Source organism: Merops nubicus, unplaced genomic scaffold, assembly GCF_000691845.1.
Source record: "Merops nubicus isolate BGI_N331 unplaced genomic scaffold, ASM69184v1 scaffold501, whole genome shotgun sequence".
Lineage (NCBI taxonomy): Eukaryota > Metazoa > Chordata > Aves > Coraciiformes > Meropidae > Merops > Merops nubicus.
In genome coordinates this window covers 146138-173707 of record NW_008588786.1, presented here as the reverse complement: position 1 = coordinate 173707, position 27570 = coordinate 146138, and the positions used below count along the sequence as shown (strand labels likewise).

Genomic DNA, 27570 nt, shown 5'->3' with positions numbered 1-27570 from the left:
GGAATGCCGCTCCAGACAAAGAACGTTTGGATTAGCTTTGAATAAAAAGTCTGCTATAGACATGGATAGAATCTATTCATTCATTGAAAATATTAGCAAGAGATTAAGCAGACCTATTCATGACCTTGATGATGTACGGGGAGCAATGGAGGCACTAAAGGAAATTCGAGAGAATGAGATTAAAATTGACATGACAGTCGGACCTATAGAAGAATCTTATTCTGTGCTTCATAAACACAATCTGCTCTTTCAAGATGGAAATACAGAAAGAGTTGATGGATTGGCTTATGCCTGGAAGAACCTAAACACACAGGTATCATAGCTGTATTCTTTCTTAAATCATATATATAATGAAGTTATTGTCAGCTTTTTTAATGTTGAAATGCTAGAACAAAACTGTTTTCTTGCATAAAACCTCTGTGCTTTTTCCCTGTCTCTTTTACACCTGCTTTTCCTCTTTGTCTGCATATAGGCACTGCAGGTTGAAGACTTGCTGCTGAAGGCACAGCCAGACATGAAAACAGATTTACTGAGTGGTGTTCAAAAATTCCAGACTGATATTGCAGAATTTTACAAAGACTATGAGGAAAAGTAGGTGACCTGTGGTGCAATACAATTATGCTTTGTTAGTGATTGTTCAAAAATGATGTGTCTAAAGGGCTTCAGAAAATAAACACAACACTGCCTCAATGTATATAAGACACCTGAAAAAAACCAACCTAATTTCAGCATGATGTAAGATGGGAAGCACTCTTACTGTCACAGATTAAATCCCATCATTTCAATGCTGGAGTTGGTGAAATTCCAAATTTATTAATTTTTTAATATGAAATTCTAAAGCCAGATCCAAATTTTTTTTTTTTTAAATTTGTTTTGGATGATGGGGATTCTATGTGCAACAAAGCACTTAAGTAGATATTTCATACTAAGTATATAAGTAGTGCCTTGGATGTGAGTGGAGATTCCAGTTCTGGGTATTTGCAAGTTCACTGTGTCTTACCCAGTCTTACTTCTGAGCTTACTTTGGCTTTTTAAAAAATTTTCTGTTATTTTTTTTGAGTGCTTAATTATGGTTCTGGTACCAGCTACCACAGTTTTCATCTGTGAATTATATACCTTTTGTCTTTCCCTTTGTAAGAATATAAATGAAAATAATCATTAAAATGTATTTTGCAGAAGAAAATAAATGGAACATAACAAAGGCAAAACATTTGTAGATCTTTTTAGCTGTTTATAGTATGTATGGTAACCCAGATGAATTTTACTAGAAAATAAATTGGGCTTTCCTTCAGGGACTACTCAATATGTAATGTTGGGGCACTGAATATACTTTGCATTTTCTCTTTTAGTGTCAATTGTGAAAAATTCCAGAAAACACTGTTAAAAAATATTAAATTTTTTTCAGTAAGTCAGGTCTGAGTTCTGTTGTGCTTCTTTGTGAAATGTGTATGTTTGATACTTGCACTGAATTTGTTTTGGTCTTTTTACAGGGGCCCCAGTGTGGAGAATGTTCCTCCACATGAAGCAAGTGACAGATTACAGATCTTTCAAGCCAAATTTGATGAACTGTGGAGGAAGTATATCTCTTTTTCTGGTGGGGAAGAATTATTTGGTCTTCCTATCACAGGTATTTTCTCAGGGGATATGTGTGCCTGGTTCTAGGTTATTACATTTTTCTTCTGGGTCATTCTAAGTCCATTCAATACTGGGCTCATTGTAGAAAAATTCCTTGCAGTAAGTTATTATCTTTCCTGTGAAAAGCAGCTGTGTGAAACTGGCTCTCAGTCTGCATATACATAAACATCAGGTGGAAAAATATTGACTGTTTCATGTATGTCAGGGTCCAACTGCTTAGCTCTCTTGCTTTTTCTGTTCAGAGCTAAGTGCATCTCCTGTCTGTATTCCTCCTTTTTCAATGTGGGGAACATGTTGCTGAAGTACTCAGGTTGTCTCTGCTCCACATGTATAATGGATTCCCTTGGGCTGTGCAACTGATCTGTAATATCCTTATGACTCCTAGTCAGACACACTTCAAGTTTGGAAGACTGTGGTGTGAAGTTACAGCAGAATGTATGATAAGCACTTGAATTTGGACGTGTTAAATTCATTATATTTTCCTGTCTGAAGACATGTGCAATAATCACTACGTATTTAACTAGGAATTCCCAAAGATGAAAGTAAACATTTCAGTTAAGGAAGTCCATTTTAAATACTATTATTGTGTAACATATTCTGTATTTTCATTTTGAAAGCTCACCCTGTATCCCCAGCCTCTGCCTCTTAAGTAAATAGTGTGAGTTGAGATGGAGGATGTTTTAGTTCTTGTATAAAACTATAATGTATTTATTTGCCATTTCAGCTTCTTTTTCAACATTATTTTCCTCACAGATAGGTGCAGCCCTTCCCTTATAAGGTTATAGCTACTGTTATAGAAGGATATTTATAAAAAACTCAGCAATCAACAATTACTGTGCATCAAAGTCTGATGTCTTATGTAATGTAGCTGGAAAGGTTTGTCTTACTAAAAACAATCCAAAAATCAGACTGCAAGTCTGATTTCAGACATGTATTAAATATCAATTTTAGAGATGCATGTAATTTTTGTGTTCATGAATACAATTGTACCTAATTAACGTTCAGTAAATTCTTCCTTTAAATTTGAAACAGAGTATCCTGAACTGCATAAAACTAAACGTGAACTTTCATTGCTTCAGAAACTTTACAGTCTCTATAATTCAGTTACTGCTAATATCAATGGGTACAATGAAATTCTTTGGAATGATTTAAATATTGAAAAAATTAACAATGAACTTCTGGATTTTCAAAACAGGTAAGTTAGTTGTTGAAACACATATGATTTTTCAGCTCTCTGTGTTAATTATCTTGCAAAAATGGCCCTGAGGTACAAAATTCTGTTGCTTTATAACAAGCTTAGACTTGCTCAAGTGCTCAGGACAGCTACACTAGTTACAGACTGTGGTCCAATATGCAGGTGGTATGTGACCTTACTTAGCTCAGTCTGGACGTCATTTTAGGCTTGTTGGGATATACTGGCACGGTAAGTTGTAGCTTATTTATGGGTAACGCACATAAACCAGTGGCAAGGGGCTTATGAGCATAAATAACCTTCATAGCTGATCTTCACATATTATCTTCTCTGGGATGCTAGACAAAATTTTGATGTTACAGTCTGTTTCTGTGCATTTGTATGGATTGAAATTGTTTCAACAAAGGTAGGTAGCCTAAATTTTGAGGGGTTTTTATAAGGTTTGAGAAGAAGAATGTTTTCCACATTACATGCAAAACAACTATTAGGTGAAACCATGCTTTGCCAAAATCAGAGGATTTTTTCTGCTACGCTGGCAAAGATGCACCTTTGGTTTTCAACAGCCATGGATGGGTCTGTAAGAGTTCCTCACCCAGCTTGTTACTCCTCTCAGAGGCAGGGGCTCATGAACCAACAGAATTTGTATTGGTTCCTCTTTCAAAGCTTTTTCTGAATTGTGATTCCTGGCACGGGAGTATGGACAGAATTGCTAGAAAAGGGAAGCTTGGTCACATACAAAAGTGGAAAGTTTCTAAGTAGGTCTTAAGTATTCTGTGCATCTCTTCCTTTAGAGTAGTTATGTGTACCAGTCTGTGCTCTACTCTTAATGGGAATTACAGGATATACATGAGAACCAAATTACATACAAAAGTTTGAAAATAAATGTGCAAAATTTTAATGCTGTGCATAAGTACTGGAAAAAGAAAAAAAAGATGTGAACAGTCTCTCTGTTTTCTTTCTTCTTTTATTATTTCTGTATAAGCATTTTCTTCACAGCTTTACACAGTGGCTCTGATCACTTTCTCAGTGAGTTCTGCTGAGACAAGTTAATAATATAAAAATCTTTCTCTTCTGTAGAGCTTCTCATCTGAAGCAACTAGTATGTGTCTCTGCTACTAGATCTGGTTAGCTTTTGATTTTGGGTTCTCCAGTGTGACCAGAGAGAGACTTCACTTACATTCTGTTATTATTCATGAAATTGAGATCAACTTTGTGCTTTTCATCTCACCCTGAACCTTAAAAAAGCATAGGAAGAATTATTTGTGGTCAGGCTTTTTAGTCATATGGTATTTTGAGTGTGTCACCATTTTAAGAGTGTCCATTTCTGTACAGACTCTCAAGGATTACAAGGATTGTGGTGGAGACTTTCTTCTTTTCCTGGAAAAATTGAATGAACTGTCTTCTAGTCATTAATTAGAAAAAACAATCACTTAAAAAAATAGTAAACATGAATGTATGTGAAATATATTTCTACATTTAGACGGTAACTATAAGTCTTGATCTCATTTCAGTAGAATGTTGGAATCTGTGTAATCATTTTTTCTAGATTTAATCATATTTTACAGATTGGTAAGACCCTCTTTATACTTCCTTCTCCCAGAACTCTGAAGGAAGCCCTTGTGTGAAAACAATTTTGAAAGTTGTGTGTTTCTTGTTCTACTTCGTGTGACTCTTTTTTTCCCTTTCAAGTGTTGAACTATATTACCAATAGGCAGTTAATATTTTATTTTAGAAGTCTGACCCAGTACTATCTTTCCTTTGACAAGCTTGCTTTTGCATCAGGCTATTCTTTTGAAATTTAAATGGTGTGCAGAGGGTAGCCTCAGAAATAACTAAGATGGTAAGATGTATGTTACAAAAGGAGCGGGAATACAGGAAATGTAATTAGTGGTTTACCATAATTGTAAAGATCTGCATTTGTAATGTTCCTTTGTGCTACCCCTTTAAAAAACAATAATATAATAGAAAACCTAGAATCATTAGAAGAAGAATCACAAGAATAACTGTAGGTGAAAAGAAATCTATTTTAAAAGAGAAAGGATAAATATATAAAGAAAACACAGTGTTATAGAAGTTTATAATAACATCTAGAGATAAATTTACCTTTATGTCTTACTGTAATACAATGTAAAGAGAAAGTCCAGGAAATTTAAGAAGAAAATTTATACCTCACCAGTGGAGTAGTTTTTTAACACAGTGTGTAACTCATGGAACTTGCTGTTAGAAGCTATTGCTGCGACCAAGGCAAAGAAAAAAGGCATCTGAATAAAAAAATTTAATTCAATTAGCTTTAATTACCAAGCTAGGACAATTGTCAGCCTAAGACAAAGTTTGGAAGAACTTGTTTTTTCAGCAGGAACTGCCTCTTAACGCCTTCGTGGTACATGGCCAAGTATAATTTTTCATTCTACAATGCTTTTCTGTAGCATATTTAATAGTATCTATTGTTGGATTTGAGATGAAAGACTACAGTGATTAGTGTACTGCCATCACCATATGCATATGTTCTTCTACTTCTTACCAGCAAGCAGTGAAGAATTCACACATGTTCCAGCCTTGTGTGACAGATCTGTCTGATTTTGAGCTGTGAGAAATGGGGGATTTCTTTAAAGAAATTTTTATGTTATGGGTTGGTTTTATGCATCTTTTCATTTCTGACACTGAGCTGGAAGGGAACTGCTGTCAGTCTTTGGTCCATAGCTTCGGCAGGTGAAAATTGACATGACTTGTTAGAAGCAAGTGGAGCTGTGACAATTCACAGTACAAGAGGTTCTTTATTTTCAATTTTTTTTTCATCTTGAAATTGTGCATAAAGGAAGATTTTTCTTTAAATATCTTTCATACAGACTAGATATAAAATGGGACTCATTTCATTGGAAGGAGGTATTTTTCTCTTTGCAAGCAGGTCAGTTTTAGTTCAGGATGCACTTCATTTTGCTTGGAAAAATATGTTGTTTAATCCTTTTTTTCCCTTACAAAATCAGGTGCATTTTCAAATTTTTAATAAAACAATGACACTGCAAAAACTTAAGTTCAGACATGGTTTTGCACATGAAATTAACCTCCTTTAATTTAAATTGAAATAGAAATGGAAACCAGACCATTCTAGTGTGATTTTTATTGCCTTTAGCAGTATTTCATGCCTGCAGTTAGAAACAACCAGCTATATATTATTTTGGTAGCTTGCAATTGAATTTTTATTTACAGTCTACTGTTCCACTGATTAAAAAATGAGAATATATTGTACTATTAAATGGTGGGTTATGATTATTAAGAATAATATATTTCTTCTTTTTCTGTGCTTTTTAAAGAATCCGTAAGTTACCGAAAGCATTGAAGGGATGGCAAGCTTTTCAAGACCTAAAAAAAAAAATTGATGACTTCACAGAGAGCTGTCCTTTGCTTGAAATGATGGCAAACAAAGTATGTTTAGCATAATAATTTGGAGATAAGATTCACTTGAAACACTCTGTTGAAGACTATGTTGTATGACTATAAGATTCTTTCCATAATTCTTTTTTTATAGCTAACAGCAGATATATTTATGGCAAAAAAGAAGTTAGCCTTAGTTACAGAAAAGTAAAACTAAAGACTTCATAATACGTTTAGAATAACAATGCTTTCAAGGGAACTTAAGTCAAGACTCTTCTATTTGTTTAACAGATGTGGTGCAAAAGTATGTGATCATTCCGGTCCTAGAAATAGTAAATTTTTTAAAATCTTCCCTATTTCCTATGGACTTTTCTAGGCAATGGTGTCACGACACTGGGAAAGAATTGCACAAGTAACAGGGCATCACTTTGATGTTGACTCTGAAAATTTCTCTTTGAAAAACATAATGGATGCCCCCTTATTAAAATATAAAGAAGATATTGAGGTTCGTGCACTTTTCTGTTTGTTTTTAATGAATAACTTGTGATCTGGAGCTCTGTGCTTGTGAAATCCTGTTTCTAGTCAGCTTTGTAGCATTAAAAAATTTGGCTTTAGTTGGATAATTCTTTTCAAGAATGGAGTTTGATTGCTGGTATTAGCAGTGATGGTTAGTTTATTTCCTTTTTATTCTGGAGAAGGATTAAATGGAGAGATGGTATTACACTAATCCTTCCTTAGAAGGAATGCTGTTGTTTTAAGAGTAGTGTGATTCTGTCATCCTTCTGTTTTAGGGTCTTCCTACTTCTGTGTTTTTTCTGCCTTTTAAATGTCTTATCCAAGAGAAAAAAATAGCTGGTGTTAGTCTGATCCTGTTAAGTGTTCAAAATCCTTGGAACACAGTAGAAGTGTAGGATATAGGATTAAAGGAGAACAAGATTTTTTTTGTCTTTCAAAAGTGACTCTTCACAAGAGCATGGAAAGATGAGAAGGCTTATGTAGTATGCACAAGGTACAAAGCTATTCCCCCCACCATTGTGGGACCAGTACTTATCTAGCAAGTACATTAGCTTAGTGCTCATCACCTTTTGCAAGAACAAAGTGCAACTACAAATAAAGAAAGAAAAACCCCAACAGTTTCTAAATTCAGTTCTGCTGTCACTTGGCTTAATCTGTGGTCCCTCCAGAGTAGTAACCAGACTTGTCTTGTCCCAAAAAGGAACACATCTAAGACAAAAACATTAAATCAAACCTCTTTTGTACTCATTTTCCAGACAAGAATTTAAGCCAGGTGAAAGGTTCAGGGTTACAGCCTTACACTCAAGGAAAGACTTTAAACCTGTGATGGAATTCAATATACTCCTGAACTGGAACTTGAAGTCCAATCTGAGTAGCTACTCCTTTTCTCTCTGATGTGGTAACCAATTTTATGACAGTCCTGTCCTGAAGAAGTAGCAGACAGCCATGTTTTCAATGTATGCTCTGTTCTTGGACTGTTTGTTGGTTTTGTTTGATAATGTGTATTTTTCTTAAACCCCTCAAGAGGAATATATGACTTCAAGTGTTAAAACCTACAGAGAGGCAAATTCTGCCTGCAGGTTCTCTGAGACAGTGACTTTTCAAGAGTGCAAGGTGCTAGTACTAGTGAAGATGGAGTATGGCCCATAAAATGTTCGAGTCACAAGAAGTACTATAATACAATCTAGTTTGTAAGGTAATAATTTTTAGCTGTTTCAGTGTATATTTTCATTAGCTAGAACCTACACTGAAGTCTGGATCTAGTCAATGAATTTTAATTGTCTTTGTAAGTGTGCCTTATATTAGCCTTAGAGGAACATAATTTACTCGTTTAATTTTTACACAGGATATCTGCATCAGTGCTGTTAAAGAAAAGGATATTGAAGCAAAACTGAAGCATGTAATCAGTGAATGGAATACTCATGCTTTCACTTTTGGCCAATTCAAAACTCGAGGAGAACTCCTTCTGAAAGGTTCAGATACATTGGAGAAAATAGCTTTGGTGGAAGACAGCCTCATGATATTGGGGTCGCTCATGAGCAACAGGTAAAAAAAATTAATAAATGAACATATTGTGTAAATCTAATCAAATCCAGAAGTTAAAAAAAGTGATCATCTTAGGTTCTTTTTCCCTTTAACTCATGTTTGTACAGATATAATGCACCGTTTAAGTCCACTATACAGCAGTGGGTTCAGAAGCTGAGCAATACTGCAGAGATAATTGAAAACTGGATTACTGTACAAAACCTCTGGATTTACCTTGAAGCTGTGTTTGTTGGTGGAGACATTGCAAAACAGCTGCCTCAAGTATGTTGATTTATGATAAAAATATGTTCATGGCAATATGTTGTACCAAGAGATCAGCCACATCACAGAGTTACCTGGCCTATGTGTATAATGCATGGAAGTTTTGTGGGCTGCACATAGGCAGTTCACAAGCAGCTTGGCAAACCAGAGTCTGTCCAGCTGAACTGCTTCAAACCTGGTCAAACCTACAGGAACTGGATTGTTGGTAATTCAGGCTCAAACCTTCCTGTCAGCTTGCAATGCTATTGAATCATATGACAGTGCAGAGCTCAGGACTGTTTAATGGTACAAAACTGATTCATCACTTTTGACAAATATGGAAACATCCTTATTCCCCTGTGTGCACATGTTTATAGGCTCTAAATTATGTTATAATTGAATGACAGTTTTTCTGTAAGACTTCTGTACTCACTAGGACTCAGTGTAATGAAGTCCCACAGAGAGATGCTGCGAGACCCAGGCAGCTGCATGTGGGCTGATCTGTATGAGCTATTGCAGTCTCTTCAAAGGCAGTTATGACCTTCTGTGATAGCAACTGAAAAAGAGTTAAGGAATTATCTGACTTCCTGCAGGAGAGAGATACCAGAACAAGCCATCATCTCTGTTGTGTCTCCTAATTAGCGGCTTTCATGCAGTTCTAACACACCACAGTTTAGCAGCAGTGGATCAACCAATGCTGTAACTTAGCAAACCCACAATTATTGGGAAATCATTAAATACAAATTTATTTCATGCCACATCTTTAATAATTAAAGGCTTACAATTTCCAAAATGAGCATTCATTTTTTTAAGTAAAGCTTTCTTAAACGTTATTAAATATAAGATAATAATAGGGTTTTTTTTTAGTTCATGAGATATGTTTATATTATTATGCTTATCAGAGAATCAATGAACAGCTTTTGCAGATGAACAAATGCTGCAGCACAGCTGAGGCATTTTATAACTTCTAAAGCTACTTCTTACAAGTAGCCACTTCTTACATGAACCAATATTCTGGGAAAAAGCAAATGTGGTGACTGTCTTTAAATTAGGAGGAGAGAGAACAGCTTGATGGAGGAGTAATGATAGATGAGTGGGCTTAATTACAATTCCTGGATGAGTACTGCAACAAATAACTGTCTGTAAGCATCTGGAAGTTAACAAGTAGATGAGTAACCATCAGTGCAAAACTTGTTCAAACAAATCTTGTTTGTTTTTAGGGTGGGCAACAAGATTTGTGGATAGAAAAAACAGTATCGGAAAATGAGGTTTAGATTGCTGGTGTGTAAAATGCAGGCAGAAAATTGGAATTCATAAAGAGCAATAACCAACAAGTAGAACGTTGTACCTGGGTTTGGCAGAAGAAACACATAGAGAAATTTGAGAGAGCATATAAGAGGATAGTAAGAATGAGGAACTATCAAGGAAGGATGATGCTCAATAAAAGATTCAATAAATTAGCCTTGTTTGGCCTGAAGAGAAAAAAAATTAATAGAAGATATGATAAGCTTTAAAAAAAAAAGGGTTCCTCTCAAGAGGAAGAAAACAATATGTTTTTTTTATCAATGAATATAATGAGAAGTAATTGGTGTACACACAAGAAAGATTGAGCTTAGATACTATGACAGTCACCAGTAGCAAAGATTGCCAGAACAGACTTCTGAATCTCCATTGCTGAGCATCTTTAACACAGGACAGACAGATGTTTTTCAAGAGTGCCATGGGTATGATCCTGTCTTGTGACTGACAAATGACAAATGGATGGTGATTCCATTAATGTTTCATTTGTTGCAGATGAAGAGTTTTTAAAGTCAGTGTACCCAGTGTAGAAAAATACTTATTCTCAAGCTCCCAGGTTTGAGAATTTGTCACCCTTCACCTACAATAAATTACAAGTGTGACAACTTCAGACTATTTATACTGGTTTTGCTCATCAAGTGTTACTACTAGTGACTCTTTGAAAGAGTTGTGGACAACAGTGGAATTGAGTGCACCCTCAGCAGGTCTGCAGCAGACACCAAGCTGTGTGGTGCACTCGACATGCTGGAGGGAAAGGACGCTATCAAGAAGGGCAATGACAAGCTTGAGAAGTGGGCTCATTCCAACATCATGAAATTCAATGAGGACAAGTGCAAGATCCTGCACTGGGGTCAGGGCAATCCCAAGCACAAATACAGGTTGGAATATGGATTGAGAGCAGTCCCAAGGAGAAAGACTTGGGAGTGCTGGTTGATGAAAAGTTCAACACGAGCCAATAATGTGCAAGCAGAGCCCAGAAAGCCCCAGCTGTATCCTTGGCTGCATCAAAAGAAGCGTGGCCAGCAGGTTGAGGAGGGTAATTCTCCCCCTCTTCTCTGGACTACTGTGTCCAGCTCTGGAAGCCCCAACACAAGGAGGGCATGGACCTGTTGAAGTGGGCCCAGAGGAGGGCCATGAGCATGATCAGAGAGCTGGAACACCTCTCCTGCGAGGCGAGGCTGAGGGAGTTGGGGCTGCACAGCCTGGAGAAGAGAAGGCTCTGGGGAGACCTTCTTGTGGCCTTCCAGTATCTGAAGGGGGCCTAAAGGAAATCTGGGGAGGGAGTTTTTTACAAGGGCTTGTAATGATAGGACAACAGGTAATGGCTTCAAACTGGAAGAGGGTAGATGTAAGGAGAAAGTTCTTCACTCTGTGTGTGGTGAGACACTGGGATGGGTTGCCCAGTGAAGTTGTGGATGCACCATCACTGGATGTGTGACCAGGTCTTCTGCAACCTGGCCTACTGGGAGGTGTCCCTGTTGATGGCAGGGGCATTGGGATTAAATGATCTATAAGTTCCCTTCCAATTAATTCTATGATTCTATGAACTTGCTCCTCATAACTTGTATGGAGCAAGCTGTGACATGACTGTGTATTGCTACTAGGAAGACTCATTTCTGAGAAAACTGCTGTTTGAGTTTTCTGGTGTGTGTTGTAATCCTTTTATATGGACAATTTTGGTGCCCAACATGAAGTAAAAGACATTTCCAGAACTGTCCCATTGTACTCTCGCAGTTTGAACTCTGGTCATTAAGAGCACTGATCATTATAAGCATGCCTATAAATGTTCATACATTAGTCCTGCAAAGAAGACTTGAACAGCAACTTAAATATGAAGCTGTTACCTTGTCTCATGGAATTATTTAGTCTGTAGAATTTGACAAACCTGAGGAAGAGCTAATGTATTTTTCATGTACTCCAGGAAGCCAGAAGATTTCAGAACATTGATAAATCATGGCAGAGAATTATGCAGAGAGCCCATGAAACATCAAACATCGTGCAGTGCTGTGTTGGAGATGAGACTTTGGCACAGCTGTTACCACATTTGCTGGAACAATTGGAAATCTGTCAGAAATCACTGACTGGATATTTGGAAAAAAAACGGTTAATATTTCCAAGATTTTTTTTTGTATCTGACCCCGTTCTTCTGGAAATACTTGGTCAAGCATCTGATTCCCATACTATTCAGGTACAAGTAACAAAGCAATAATGTTCTTATAGTCAATATCAGTAAGTGAGTACCACAGAGGATTTGGTTATTCAGCTGAGAGAATTTTTTTCACTTACGGAAAGATTTCTAGAGTTTTCTAATACAGGATTTAAAGGCAAAGTAAGAATGCTATATCAGATCATTTTATGGACTTTTTTTTTTTTCTGATTCTATTGTAGGCACATTTATTAAGTTTGTTTGACAATGTTAACCGAGTGGGATTTAATGAAAAAAACTACGACCAGATCTTATTGTTCGAATCTCAAGAAGGTGAACAGGTCAATATTATTGAACCAGTTTTAGCTCAGGTAATGCAAGTATATATTGCAGTTTTTCATGACTTGATTTAAAGTAGATTGATGTTTTAGAGACCAACAGTATTGCATCATGCTATTGTTTGACTAGCTGAATGAAAACCTTCCAGTGTGAACAGGAGAGCAAAGGCCAGAAAGGACAGGACGTTTGTGTCATTGTGTAACTATTACTTTACCTGTTTTTTTTCAGCAGTACTGGTGTAAAGTGCCAAATGCATCACAGATCTCTAGAAGGGCAGTGGAGCAGAAGGAGGAGAGGAATCATTTAAAATATAGAGAATAACAAGGAGGGAAATGGGAACATGAGGGACTGGGAAACAAGTCACATAGGGCTTTTTCTTCTCCTGAATTATTCATAACCTAATTCTTTAAAAGTGTTTTCTTGTTTGTTTCAGGGCAATGTGGAATTCTGGTTAGGTCAGCTGCTGAATGGGATTAGGAAAACAATCCACAATATCATTAGACAGGCATCAATGGCCATTAACGATTCAGGATTTAAGCTGTATGACTTTCAGGCAATGTTTCCTGCACAAATAGGACTTCTGGGAATTCAAATGATCTGGACCAGAGATGCAGAGAATGCACTGAACAGTACCAAAACAGATAAAAAGGTAGTATTTAATGAATCTTTGGGGATTAATTAACCACATTGTTTGGAACAGTACATATTGTGAAAAAATAAAAGGAATGTGTAGCAAAAAGGACAAAATACTTGTTAAGTGACGAGAATAACAAATAGATTAGCAGGAAGACAGAATGGTAAAAAATGTGTTAAGAGTTTACACCTCCTCATCACCTCCTAGCATGTGCTTTAGAATTGTTTCTAAACCTGTCATCTTCTCTATTGTTCTGTTAGCACAGTCACTTTGGGAAGGGACAATTTCTCAGTTTGAGATTATAGGGAATCTTATCCCATTACTTTCCCAAAATCAAATTTGGAAAGAAAGAAGAGCTCCCAAAATTTGAAGAAATAACTGTGCTTCATGGGCCTTTGCCTACTGTAACAGAGTGTGTTAAATTCTTCAGTTGATGAGCTCTTTTTTAGGGAAGGGAAAGAATAGAAACCATTTCAAGAGGTGCTGGTTTGTTTTGAAACATAGAGAAGATACTGTTAACACAAAGATGCTACTACTAGCACTGAATCTATGAAGGGGGAAGGAGAGGGTGTGAACTAAAGAACTGCAAATTATCATTAATCAAGAATATACAGAGGGATTGGACTAGGAACTCATAACACCATCCTACCAGAAAAGTAATTGCAGGGGAACAGTACCATGCTCCACTTTGATACTGAATGAAAACAAAGACTGTAGACTATGGAAAAGACCATTTAGTGCTACATTTTCTGCTTTGTACAAAGTTTTAAAGGGCATAGACCTTTTTCTTTTTAGTCCACTCCGGTTATACTAGCTAGACACAATGATTCTTTCACATTAACAAGAAAACAACTTTTGGTTTATTTTTTGGGATGAACTCTATGTGTGTGTTTGGGAGTGGGAATGTTGTTAAGTTCTGCATTAGTTTTGCAGTGTTTTTTTCTCAGTAAACTGTGAATTTTGGGCTTTGCATGTATTTACAGAGAACCAGTGTGATTGTTCTCATATTTGGAACAGGAGTATATGTGAACTGCCCTTTCTGAAACCTCAGTGCTTTATAATTTGTTCTGTACCAGGAACATCACTAACAGAGTCTTATGCTGTTTACATAAGTCAGTATTGTGTTGTGTGACATTTTGTAATAGAATCTGGTGCCACAAAAGCAATTATTATTTTTGCATTGGAACCTAAATTTACACTAAATTCTCTCTTTCTTCTGGGTAGAAGAGTGATAGAACTCCTCCTAAAGAGCAGATACTGTTTGGGCTGATGTACAGTACCCAAAACCAGAGACTGATGCTTCTCAAAATACACAGAGATGTAATCAGCTGAAGATGTAATGTGTAGTAGAAGGAGCAACAGTCTTGGAATCAAATCTTATGGTGTGACCTGTTCACCTAGATACAATACTCTCTTGGGCTAAGATTACGTGCATGGAAGGCAGCCTGCAAATTCAGATTTAGGATTCCAAGCCTAATAAATACAAAGCAGACCATAGATGTCATGGCCACATATATTTGCAGATTTTTTTTTTTTTTTATTCTAAACATTGGAAGAATAAATGATGTTTGTATTAATATGGCTGTTCTTGGTATGTCGAAAAGGTAATGCACAGAACAAACCAGAAGTTTTTGGAACTTTTAAATGATTTGATTGACATGACAACACACAATCTGACAAGAATGGAACGCACAAAATATGAAACCTTAATCACCATTCATGTGCACCAGAAGGATATATTTGATGATTTGGTAAGTTTTTGGAAACCTTTAAGGGGACTTTTTGTGTGCAAATTTTTGCACATGTAAAAAAATTATAAACAAATCTCACGCTCAGTTTTCTTTGAGTAGCTCCAACATTAATGGTGTGATGTAGCATATCAGATTTGATTTCCTATAAACATCATGCAGAGATAAGGGTGAATTATATATAGGTATATTCATAGGTTCAGACCTCAGTTTTTAAAATGGTTGTTGATATCCATCATGCACAAATTCACTATGAGCAAGACTTTAATTTTTAAAATTAAACTGTTCTCTCAAATTGAAAATCTAATACATTACATAATTGAAATGTAAATGGAAGAAAAATCCTTTTAGTATTGCTATCAATCATGTGATATCCAGACCAACATATGTGTTGATTTAAGGTATATTTATTCAAAGGCTAAAGTGGTGAGGCTCCATATATTTGAAAAGAATATCAACAATAACCAGAACAGATATTTGATTTTTTTTTATAATTGAGTTGCATCAGACTTCTTTTAGATAAGTATGTTGAATACATGAAACTATAATTATAAAAATGGAACTAAAATACCTTTCAAAAAGCTTACATGATGCAAAGGTCAGTAATTCAATACTGCATTGTTGAAATTATGCATGTATGTTAGAAAGACAAAAATGAAGTGCATGTGTAAAGAAAGATAGAAAATTGTGTGGAAAAATACTGAAATTTTGAAAGAAAACTGCCAGCTCTAAGGTAGGCATGGGGTTTTATCTTCTGCCTCTAATTTTATTTTTTTTTTAATAATTATTTTCTTAATTAGACATTTCATTATCAATTAATGTCATTATAAAAAAATTAAACCAGAGAAAATGGGTTCAATATAAAGGGTCTGTATGTGAAATAAAAAATCAGAGGCAAGTTCAAAACTGGGGAAAGGATTCGTAATTGCTACATTTAATATTATCCTTTCCTCTCAAAACATTCTATTCTCTGCTAAGCACATCCTTTTGTGATTGAAAGGAAGTAGAAGTAGAAGTAGAAGTAGAAGTAGAAGTAGAAGTAGAAGTAGAAGTAGAAGTAGAAGTAGAAGTGCCGGTAATCAGGACTACAAATTCCCTAAGAGGCCAGTGGTTTTGAGATCATGTCCAAAAAATAATGAATCAAGATCTATTAATCTGCCACAAATCTGTATGTGACAAATTCATACTGAAAAAATAAATCCCAAAGAAACACATAAGCACATATACAATATATTCAAGCATCGACAATTTAGTATTTCTGTAAGTAATGGCAACAGATACCATGCGTTAAAAGTAGTATTATTAGTTAGTTTTTAATGAAGTTTCCCATCATTGTTCTTCAATATCTCTGTAAGACACAATTTACAATCTCTATGCACAATTCAGAGGAAAATCAAATTGGTCTAAAAGTTCAGAGCATGTCATAGACAGGTTTGAAAACATGATTCTTGATATCTTGATTCTTGAGAGATTCTGTGCTCTTTCTTACAGTTCTTGAATGTATGCATAGTAGACTTTTTTCTGTATGGAACTGAAGATTAACTTGTTATACTGTTTTTTCTGTATTAATAATTATTCTTTTCCATTATAGGTGCGTATGAACATCAAATCTCCATCTGATTTTGAATGGCAAAAACAGTCTCGATTTTATTTTCTTGAGGAATTGGATAAATGTGTTGTCCAAATCACTGATGTAGAGTTCACTTACTGCAACGAATACCTCGGGTGTACAGACAGGCTTGTTATAACTCCCTTGACTGACAGGTAGCTTTAAAAAGAATGCAATGCATACTACTGTAGCTAAGACTTAATTCCTTTGACTCAATTCCTTTAACTTTCTTGAGTCTGAATTTTCTATGGTTGCTCTATAGTGCTGCAATATCGCTGGTGAACAGCAGAGGCCAGTGCTTATATATTCAGTTAGTGAAAGCAGGCACACCTGGGAGAGGTCTTCTCTTTGTGTTTGCTTGAGCTGTATGTGCTGTGGTAGGCATTGAAAAAGTTACTTGTGCTCAAGATGAATACACCTGAATGTCATACACTTCACCACCTTAAACAAAGTGGATCTAAAAACTGGTATATTGCTGCTTGCAGTGAGTTAGTAGTTGCGTGAGAATTTGGGATTATGGCTAGTGATTCATTTGAAGTCACCCTAGAAGAAAAAATAGTAACTCAGGACATAGGATTGAATAACTAGTGCAAATATGGCTTTAAGCAAGGCCTATGGAGAATTACAGGACCACAGAGAAAAAGCTCTGCGGGCAAAGCATAAGGAAGACTTTTTGTTGCTGGAGTGTTAGCAATACAGCACAGCACAAACTCCATTGGATGCATATTTTCCTAAAGTACTTGGTAGTACTTCAGCTAGGCAAAAGGCAGATGTATTTGCTTTGCCAGAGCTTGTTCTTCTAAGTGTGGATAGGAGTGTCAAAATACTGTGCATATTCAGTAATTTGCTGTGTGAAGAATGGCTGCAGGCCATTGAGTTATTGTTGGAATTGTCTTTTCACAATCTGTGCTACTAGATTTTATCTACTAGTGAAATTTCAGACTTTTGCCAATTTTCGAACTAAAATTATGCTCGGTGAGGTATATAAGAGAGCCCAAACCCTTGCATACCTGGTTTTTAATATGTAACATGTCTGCCAATTTCTGTTATGTATCCTACTGTTCCTATGCTAGATAGAGAGCTGTTTGCAGGAGTAACCATGCAGTTGATCAGCGGGTATGGCAGCACTGCCATGCAGACAGTATTTTTGCCCACTGGGAGAGACAGTATCAAGAAAATGTTGTCATTCAAAATTTGTTCACAGAATTAAAATGCAGCCTAATTGGCTGGGGATTGATTCAAGGTGCTATGACACACAAGAATGAAAACAAGCGCAGGGTGTCATTATTGAAGAAAAATATTGTCATTAATGAGTTTGATCTATAATAATAACAACAAAAAAAGAACAGCAGTATCTGTTTTTATGCAAACCTAGAAGAGCTGAACAGAGCTGCAGGGACTGGTGGCTATCCACTGTCATATACTGAGACTATTTGAAGCAGAGATGTTTTCTAATGTTGGCATGGGAAACTTATGTACCTAAGCAGTGTTGCATAAGAATGGATTTTATTCCCTTTCTAGGCTTTTTTTCATTTTAATATATTTAATATTGCTATGCAGACTTGTATGAGCTTCTGACAATTTTCAGGTAATGATATCTTTGCTTGCCGTTAATCAGCTTGGAGTCAAGTGCTGTTTGGCTAATGATTTTGTGTTCAGAAAGATTCCCAAAGCACATAATAAATACACACTGGTGGTAGTACATCACATTAAGATAATGGGACTGAAATTGAGTGCTCCAAAACATCATGTCAGATGCAGACCATGTCATGGCAGATATGAAAAAATGAAATGGATGTTCTATTTAGGACTTGTACTATGTATATGGTTTGTCCTTACCTCGTTTTCAGTAGCAAAATTGGTAGGAGGGCTATTTTTTCTGTGTAAATGGAGTGCCTGTTAACTGATTACTGAGTAATAAGGTGATAAAGCATTATTACTGCTATTATATTAGAATGAGTACTGTGTTATTTTATAGGAACTGATACTAGCTGGTATAATTTGAGTTTTTTCTCAGCCCATTTTCTCTCTCCAGATATATTATAAAGCTATTCCAGTGTTAAAATGAGCTTACTGGGATTTTGGAGCATTGTAGGTTAGAACAACAGTCTTTCTATACCCTTCAATAGTCTCCACACCATCTGGGGAGGCTGAGACTTAATTCTGAGGATGTCCACCCAGAACACAGGCTGAAGCAGAAGATGATACTAGGATTCATGAATCTTTCCTCTTCTTTCTCCATTTCCCATTGCAGTCTTCCCTCTGGTCCATTCTCCTCCTGGAACTCCAAGGCTTCATGTGACTGGCAGCACTGCCCTGGTTTGACATGCTGATAGGGAAATGGCAAGAACAGGAGCTGCTTCCAGCCTCTATACCTTCCTATTACTAGATCAGACAACCCATCTTGTGTGCTCTGGGGAGAGAGTGAGAAGATGGGAAAAATGTCAGAAACACAGTGGGTCTGGATGCTGCAGAATGAGGCTGAGTCATGGAGGGAGGGCGTATGAGGACTGTGAGAAAATCACAGTACTGCAGTATTCTGGTACTAGGTGTTTAGAATTGGCCTGTGTGTTTCCTGGGCTGTTGCAGTCCTCCCTGTGTTGGACGCATGCTTCTCTGCTGTTCTGCAGGTGGAGCAAAGGTGGTGCCTGGTAACTCAGCCTCACAGTGTGCAAAGGGGCTGACTGAGGACTGGGCAGATGGCCGCGTGCCTGTTTCTGCCCCTTCCCCAGCTCTGTGTGATACAGCTATTGTGGTTACATTAGTGGACTTCAAGTAGTGAGCAGCAGAATAAGATGAATAGAGATCTTTGTTTGTTCTGTCTCTAGGTGTTACATCACTCTGGCACAGGCCCTGGGCATGAGTATGGGTGGTGCACCAGCAGGACCCGCAGGGACAGGGAAGACAGAGACAACTAAAGACATGGGCAAATGCCTGGGAAAATATGTTGTTGTTTTCAATTGTTCAGACCAAATGGACTACCGAGGACTCGGCCGTATCTATAAAGGTAAGAAACAATCTGGTCTGTTCATCTTAGAGTCGTAAGGTTTTGCCTCTTCACTTGTGAGTTAGCAATGATTAGTATGATATTGTCTTCTCCATTTCCTCTTATTTCCAGGTGCTCATCAACTTTTCCTAATATTTGATTATTTCTCCTTTTTTTTCCTAATTTTTCCTTCATGCATGCTTCCCAGTCTTTTTTTTTTATATTCTTGGAGGATGTTTGCTATCAATGTCTCCTTTTACTTTTCTATTTTAATCCTTTCTACTGATTTTCTTTACGTCTCTATCCCACCCATCCCAAGGGAAGAGCCTCCCTTGCCATTTTTGTATCAAGCAAGACTAACAAATATGAAGTTTAATGGTATTATGTGAGGAAGGGAAACATGCAGATTGTTGCAGTGTCTTATTTCAAACTCTAGAACTTTTTTGAAACCAGGAAAACAAGAAAGTGGTTAAATTCTGATAACTTCTCATGCTAAGCAGAGCTTTGCTGTCAGTTTTGCAAACAATGATCATGTGATGCAATATCTGTGGACTCCATTATGTCTGTTTTCTTGTATATAGCTACTATTGGTTTTATGGACTGGCAGACTAGAGAATGCCACAATTTTCTGTGAATGGTGGGCTCTTAAATCTAATACAAGGTATCATAAACATTGTTTTCACTGTCGTGGTATCTCCTGAAGGTCAAAATATAACCTGGAGATCATTTCTAGTTTTAATTAATAAGCCAGCAAAGCTGGCCAAAATTTAGATATAAGTAACTTTTGTCTTTGGCTTCGTATTTAAGATAATTCTTAATGAATTAATTATCTTTTCAAATGGTGATAGAAAGCCTGAAAGGTATGCAAGGTTTGGATTAAGGTGATTTGTATTTAGTTGTGAAAAGATTTTTCATATCTCTTCTGTGGTCTTACTGGGTTTGTTTGTGGCTGAGTTAGATCAAGATCAACAGTACTTATTTGTAAAGAACTGAGTTAAAAGCAGTACTTGTGCTGACTTCACTGGACTACTGCTCTTTCTCCTAGCTCCTTTGTTCTTCTACAGATATTTTCAGGCCTCATTAACTTGTCAATGTTCTTTAATGGCTATATTAAAAAGAGGGAAATAGGAAAAATTAAAGTAGAGAAAGAAGGAAAAAAATGGTTTAGCCAGTTTTCCTAATCATGACTCAGAAGTTCTGTAGCTGTCTGAAGAATGCCCTGCTTCTCACTAATTGAACACATTAGCTCCATTTATAAGAATGTGAAAAAGAGGGAAACATTTCCATTCTTGCTTTCTCTGCCTCAGCCAACCTCCATCTCTTACTCCTCTGAGCCCTGAGCCATGAGAGAAGAGACACGCTGAGCTTTGAAAAGGCACTGTTGTCTCATAGTCTCTCTTTCTCTCTCTCTGGTGTGCTCATGTCTGTTGCTTTCCCTCCCACTGGGGACTTCCCTCCTTAGAGCTGCAGTAAGGAGCCAGCCTGGAGCAAGCAGACTAGCTGGAGAAAGCAGTCAGGGAGACACTGCTACAATCAGAGGATAAGTGCTCCCTGCTGGAGCAGCCCCATCATTTCCATACCAGGAATCTGAGGTGGTGCAGTAAATACAGAAGCAGTGAATGGTAGAGCTAGTGACCATCTTTAGCTCTTGGGAGAACTTAATCCCCAGTCCTGAACTGGTCCCACTCTTCTAGCTAGAACTTCTGGTAATGCTGCAAGACTGGAAAATTTGATCACAGTCTTCATTTAAAGCATTAGGCAGACTATTAAATAATCTTTTAGCTTTAGATTTATGTTTGGTCTTTTTAGCTGAATGAAGGCTTTACTCCCCTGCCTTAGAAAAGGCTGAAGCTGGCTTGATGTTCCTGTGAGCAATGACAGCAGAAGACAGGTTTCATAATATCCCATTAAATTATGCTAGGATGTAGGTTAAACTTCTGTAGAAGCTGATGACTTCTGTACTGAATAGATTGTGTTATTATAGTCATTACCTGGGGTAAACACTGTGGTTTATAGCCAAGGCCAGATTGTCACTTATCAAGAGAGAGGATAGTTACCTAGTTACCAGGAGCTATGGAGAGCTGCTCAATTTATATAATACCAAACAAACAGACTAACATTTCTAAGCTAGAAACTGAACTAGCTGCAATCTCTTCAGTCTAGCTCACAAGTTTGCCAAAGCAACTCTTGCAACCCCCAGATCTTTGGGCCAACTTTTAGTTTCATGTCTTTTATGGGGTGTGCACGCTTTTAGTGTCAAAATTTTATTTTACTCATTGCTAATAACCAGAAAAGGTCTGGGACCATCTTGCTGCCTGAATGAGCTCAAAATGCTTTTAACACCCAGCACAGTCATCTGCTGGATCTTTGCTGTACCTACAGTCATCAGTCCAGAGGGAGGATGTCAGCCTTTGTTTCTTCTTGGAGTGGGTTTATCTTTGATCTCACCAAGCTGTTGTCTTTTTCCTCTCTGCTCCTTCTGTGAGAATGTTTGTATCTCTTTATGTTACCACCTTTCTTCCTGAGTCCTTGGTTATTTAACTTCTTCGTAGTAACCTGTTCATGACTTGGGCCAATTCAGATGTCTAGCCTCTGTATCCTTATGTTGTTTCTGCCTTCTTATCCTGACCACTTTGGTAACTTATCCTTGGTCATTTCAGATTGAGGCTGTAGTGATAACTGCAGCTTGTCATTGCCTTCTGTTAGTAAAACTGGGCACAATTTCTGTGTCTAAGAACATGAGATGAGTTTCAGGGCTCAGCTTCTGTCTTCTGTTGTTTTTCTATAAGCTGACCATTTTCCATGTAATACTATCCTAAGTGACAAAAGCCAGGCAGTACTGTGTAATGTGTCCTTGTTATCTGGCTGCCTCATTAGACGGCATGCTGGTGTTCAATATCAGTCAGAGAAGATGTGTATAAAACTCAACAAATTGGTGCTCAGGCAACCATGATGCCTGTGACTGCTTACCTTAGTCAGTTTGCTAGTGGGATAGTGGCCTAATTCTCTGAGAATCTGCTTGGAAATTAGATGATAGATCCAGCTGAACAGAGCCTGAATAGAGTGATTTATTTCTTTTTTTCACCATTCATCAGACTGTTGTGTGTCTGGGAGGAAAAGCAAGATTCTGTTCTTATGTAAGTCATTGATGCTTTCATTTGTGAAGGGCACTAGTTGCTTTGAACTTATTTTTGTAACTTGAAAGGGTCTAGCTTGGAGTCACAATTTTTATACTGAAATGTCTTTAAGATGCCTGGTATTTCCTGAAGAGTGGATATAATGAAGTCACAGAAGGAAATTTTTGGTTTAATAGGAGAACAGCGAGTTTTGGGAAAGATTCTTTAGTGCATATGAATGGAAAAGCAGGACAGTTCTTCACAGCTGCAGAAGTGCTTTCATGCAGACTGAAAAGAAAGTTCTCATGAAACATACTATGTATTTTAGTGTACACACTGAGAAATTCTTCAGAATTCCATGTCTGTGATAGGCTTTGTACTCTATGACCAATGTTTCCTTTTCCAGACTTATCACTTCAGCTGGTGCTATGGGTCATTACCAAATACTAGCAAATACAGCAGTGTGTAACAGCACGTAGAGTGTTATCACCTGGCCTTTTGGGTCACCTGGCAGGACAAGGGTTGTCACAGTAGCCTGTACCATACCTCCTTTGTGTCTGGGGCCCTGTGCACTGGGGTCTGTGGCCAAAACGTAGCAGTCACTGTCAGGCTACCCAGCTGTGTACATTCATAGGGTCACTGACATGGAACTACATTGCAGAGATGCATCTGCAAGTTCTTCTGGGGGGGGAGTAACTGTTCTGTGTGGCTCTCTTATCTTGTGAAGGTCAGGTTTCTAGAACATCTTTACTGATTGGGGTGGGGGGTTGTCACATTTCATAGACATAGTTAAAGATTTTTTGGTCTTGTTCTTTATTTTCTCCTTTTATTCTGTGGCTGTGTTGGATTACCATAATATGTTCTGCGTGGGGACAGAAAGTAATGCACGGTATGATCATGCACAATAAAATTACATTGTTTCTAAGCGCTTCCCCAGCTGACAGTTTGCTTGCTGTGCTGTTACTTGTGTGGGTATGTGGGTGTATACATATGCGTGTTTCCTTATCCTTTTTAAACACCACCAAAATGAAATAATTTTGCAGGAGCTGTATCCAAAGTTGTGGGGTATTGGCCTTGCCTGAGAGTCAGGTTTTCTAACTCCATGCAGCAGGTGGCATTACAGAACAAGTGATTAGTTTGGTTTTTTTTTTTCTCCTTTCCCAAGGAAAAAATGTTTGGTTAGAAGTGAACCTCATTGTTCTGTGGAGAAAGTAATTTCAACCCCCTTTAATATACAGATAGTAAGTGTAAGAGACACTATTATATGGAAGGAAGTTTCTTTTTCAAAGAATATCCAGCTTTAGGGCTTTTCTTTGTTGCATCCCAAAGGGTAGATGTTCATGTTTAATAAACACAGTAGAAATATTTTTTTTTTCTTAGAATGTATCCTAGTAGTCATATAACTAGTCATATAACACACATACAAAAGGACTCAAATGTATTTTTGCAGTAATTTTTTATCAGGGAGCAGCAAGAATGGGGCAGCTTCAGGAGTGAAGATAAGCCAGGAACCCAAGGTGACCACCACTCAGGCAGGGTCAAGGACTTCACTGACCAGGGCACATCCCATTGTGCCTGAGCAGGCTGGGTTGGTGACACCTTGTTCCATCAGCTATTCAGTGACCATCAGATAAGGTGAAAACAAGCTGGGTCCAGGGTCTGTCTAGGAAGTTCAGTCAGAAACAGCGAGAGGCAGGGCTGGAGGTAACTATGAATAGTTCTGGAGTCCTCCAGGAAGTTCAGTCAGCAAGTCAGGATAACAGGAGACAGGGCTGTGCCCAGCCCTACATGCAACGTAGCTGAGACCTGCCTGAGCTAAAATGGAGCTCCTGAAATAGAGGCTAAAGAGTATGGGTAGAAGCCCTAAGTAGGGCTGGTCAGGCCAGCTAAGACCTACTGGTGCATCCAGGGCACTGATTTTCCTCATACGAGAGGGAGAATAGTAGTTAAATATCTTGCTGCCACACCAGTGAAGTCAAAGAACATTTTTCATTTGTTTTTAAAGACAGTAGGATTAAGCCTTTCATGTTTTAAATTTGGTACCTGTGTACAGAATTACTTTAATCTTTGTTTTTTATGGCTTTGTGGTATTTGTATATATTCCATTTACTTTTGCGATATTATATATTTATTTAAAATTTTATAATTATGTCCATGTGACTTTTTATTATCTTCAAATTATTTTCTTTTGGAGTATGATTTTTCCTTGAAATATCACAGAAATAGCTTAGAAGCAGTTTAGGAAAAAGATCATTCTACATATGGAATTGTACAGAGTGTCATGGGAGATCTGCAGTGTTACCCTGGCTGAATCAAATTTTAAGGAGCCAGTTTTAGCTGTACTGCCATTGTTTTTTGATCTGGTGTGGCTCCACTAATTTTGTTGAAGAGTTCTTGCAAAATTATATGTGGAAAAAAAGACCAATCAATGCAACTATATTAAAAGAAGTTGTTAGTGGGCATGAAAAAAGGTAAAAAATGAACATAAGATTTTTTTTTTTTTTTTTTTTACTATTTGTGATAACTGATAGGGATTGTTTTGGCTATGGTAGCTGATCACAGTAGAACATGGGACAGAGTAGAAGAGGGGCAGAAGAGAAATGTAAAAGGACCGTCAGAGGGATTTGGAGTAAGATGAGAGTTCCTAGAGGAACATCTTAAAGAGCAAGAGACAATCAGACAAGGAACAGTAAAAGAGAGGGGGGAAGGACAGTATGAGCAGAACAGGCCAGAGCAAAGACAACAGAAGAGAAAACATAAAAAACAAAAACAAAAAACAAAAACAAAACAAAACAAAACAAAAAAAAAGGCAAAATGATAAAGTGTGTATTAATAGTGTTAGTATAGATTTTTGAGTACTTTCTCTTCCATTAGCTTGTCTTTATTTTATCAGTGCTGTAGGCATTGCCATATAAAGTGTGGGGATTCGGGTGAGCTCTGTGCGTAGTTCTTCCACACTGCAAACACACAAATGCTTCTTCTTGGACAAGTGCTTTATTTCTGCATTTAGCACTGCCTTCAAACTGCTTAAGCCAAACGGAGCTCCACCAGCCCAGGGGAATGAAACAAACATCTCTGAACCTTTGTAGCACCAGTTAAAGTATGGATCCAGGTCCTTGCTGGACTCAGGCAATGGGAAATACTAGTCCAGTGTGGGCTTTGAGAAGGGAGGAGATGGCATCTGTGAAGTTCCTGCGTACACTTACTGTCCTTTGTCTCTAGTGAAACGGATGTGGGATAGCAGAGGTTTGTGTAGCTTTCCCACTACTGCTCTGGAAAGCTGCCACTGAAGACTCTCCTATTTCGATCCTGCTAACATGATACTGAAGAAGGAGTACTTGACTTTCCCAAAAGACATTAATTTCATGTTTAGGAATACTAACATCTGTCTAGAACTCCATGGCCTGTTCCAAATAACAGTTGTAAGTGTGACATCAGATTCCTCTCTCTGGAATAGGGGGATGCTATTCTCCAACGATTTCTGACCTATGAATGGTTATAAAATGCTACAAAGTTTCTGTCACAAATGAAGTGACTTCTGATTTGAATCTGTGCTTTTCACTTAGGTAGGTGTCTCTCAAGCTCATCTTTGATAGTTTCACCCCCTGCTTACATGACTTTCGGTGCAATGTGCATGTTTATGCTACTAGGTGCTATCTATAGTATTATTGAACATTTTCTACTGTAAAGTGTAGGATTCTTTGTAAAGAAGTTTGTATGTCTTTCTTTCAAGGGGTAGCTGGTTTTCTGGGTGTTATTAATGCAAAGCTCGATTTATTCTGAGTTTTTACATGTCATTTTACTCTGTGTTCATACTCCCCATTCTTTTCGTTACATTAAGTTGTACAGAAGATGTTATATTTTATATATGAATTATTCTGGTTTGATTCAATATTTTAACAAAAAGTTTTCCTTTTGCTCTCTTAGGTTTAGCCCAGTCAGGTGCATGGGGCTGCTTTGATGAATTTAACCGCATTGAACTTCCCGTTTTATCAGTAGCTGCTCAGCAGATATACATTGTACTTCAGTGTAAGAAAAATAAGAAACCTCAGTTCACTTTCACTGACGGTGATGTTGTTGACATGGACAGAGAATTTGGTATATTTCTGACTATGGTATGTGTGTGAATTTGTGCAAAATCTTTCTGTTTTAATTTCCTGTTCAAATTTCCCTGTTGAAATAATTGGAACTGTTGGTTAGAAAATAGTGAATACAATTTGAACAATAATTTGATCAAATAACAATGGTGATATTTTCTCTTGCCCATATTTTTAACTAAAACTTAGAACTGGAAGTATGGAATTATCATTAACTACATATTTTAAGGGCTTTTTTTAGCTGAACTTTTGACAGGTAGAGACTAAACCAAACCCTCTCATATTTTTAGCCAAAGTGTGTCAAAGTAAAGCAGGAGTAATTGACCACTGCAAGGTGTACTGTAGTTAATCTGCTCAGTATTTCAGTACCTGTGAAGAACTTTTGACCACAATTCTTCTATATGACAGCATGAAGGAAACCATCCTCATTCTGGTTCATTGGCCTCCTGAAGATTTACCTGTGGTTGCCTGTGCAGGAGGCAAAGAAACAGGAAAGTGTAAGAATACTTTAAAAATGTGGGCTAAGTACTCAGAATGCAAAATAGAAGCATTTGTCTTTCTTTTAAGATTTCCTGCCTTTGAAAAGATGTTAATGTTACCTCTTTAATTTGAAAAAGAGAGCGAATTAGTGGCATACAAAGGCCAGTAGCAAGGCAGTTTGGAAAAAGGTGGAAGAGTTTAGGAAGTTATCACTGCCAGCAACTACTGTTGTCACAACTGAGCCATGCAGTAGTCACATGAATGACTTAGCTATCTTCAGTGCAAGGTCAGATCCGTTAGTTTAAACTATGCTCAGTAATGGCTTGCAGTGCTTGACTGACTTGGCACTGAAATGGCCTGCAAATGCTCACACGGGATGGCAGCCTCCAGCACTGGAACACTATCAAGACCCTGAGGAGTTAACCATTTAGAACAGCTCCAAAAAGACCTGTAAGTGGTTGTGTGTTGATGCCTGTGTGTCTTGGGCATCTCTAAATAACGTGTGCTAGCAGGTACTTCATGAACTGCAGTATTCAGGCAGCTGTGTAGTGATGTGTACTTGTGAGGTACTCGAGTTACCCTCTGTGGCATGGCTCATGCTTCTGTGTTTGCCAAA

At 37.4% G+C, this 27570-nt stretch overlaps 1 protein-coding gene across 1 annotated transcript in view; it reads left to right on the top strand.

The window, feature by feature from the left end:
• The window catches only part of LOC103781634 (dynein heavy chain 5, axonemal-like), a 162369-nt gene that overhangs the window by 35358 nt on the left and 99441 nt on the right, over nucleotides 1–27570 (top strand). Inside the window, 15 exon segments of the mRNA XM_008949354.1 lie at nucleotides 1–313; nucleotides 473–591; nucleotides 1491–1627; nucleotides 2668–2830; nucleotides 6139–6250; nucleotides 6576–6704; nucleotides 8061–8260; nucleotides 8368–8521; nucleotides 11721–11987; nucleotides 12188–12316; nucleotides 12718–12933; nucleotides 14523–14669; nucleotides 16258–16430; nucleotides 19104–19282; nucleotides 26305–26492. The exon segment at nucleotides 1–313 is cut by the window's left edge and continues 8 nt beyond it. Of these exon segments, the coding sequence (XP_008947602.1) occupies nucleotides 1–313; nucleotides 473–591; nucleotides 1491–1627; nucleotides 2668–2830; nucleotides 6139–6250; nucleotides 6576–6704; nucleotides 8061–8260; nucleotides 8368–8521; nucleotides 11721–11987; nucleotides 12188–12316; nucleotides 12718–12933; nucleotides 14523–14669; nucleotides 16258–16430; nucleotides 19104–19282; nucleotides 26305–26492 (2626 nt within the window).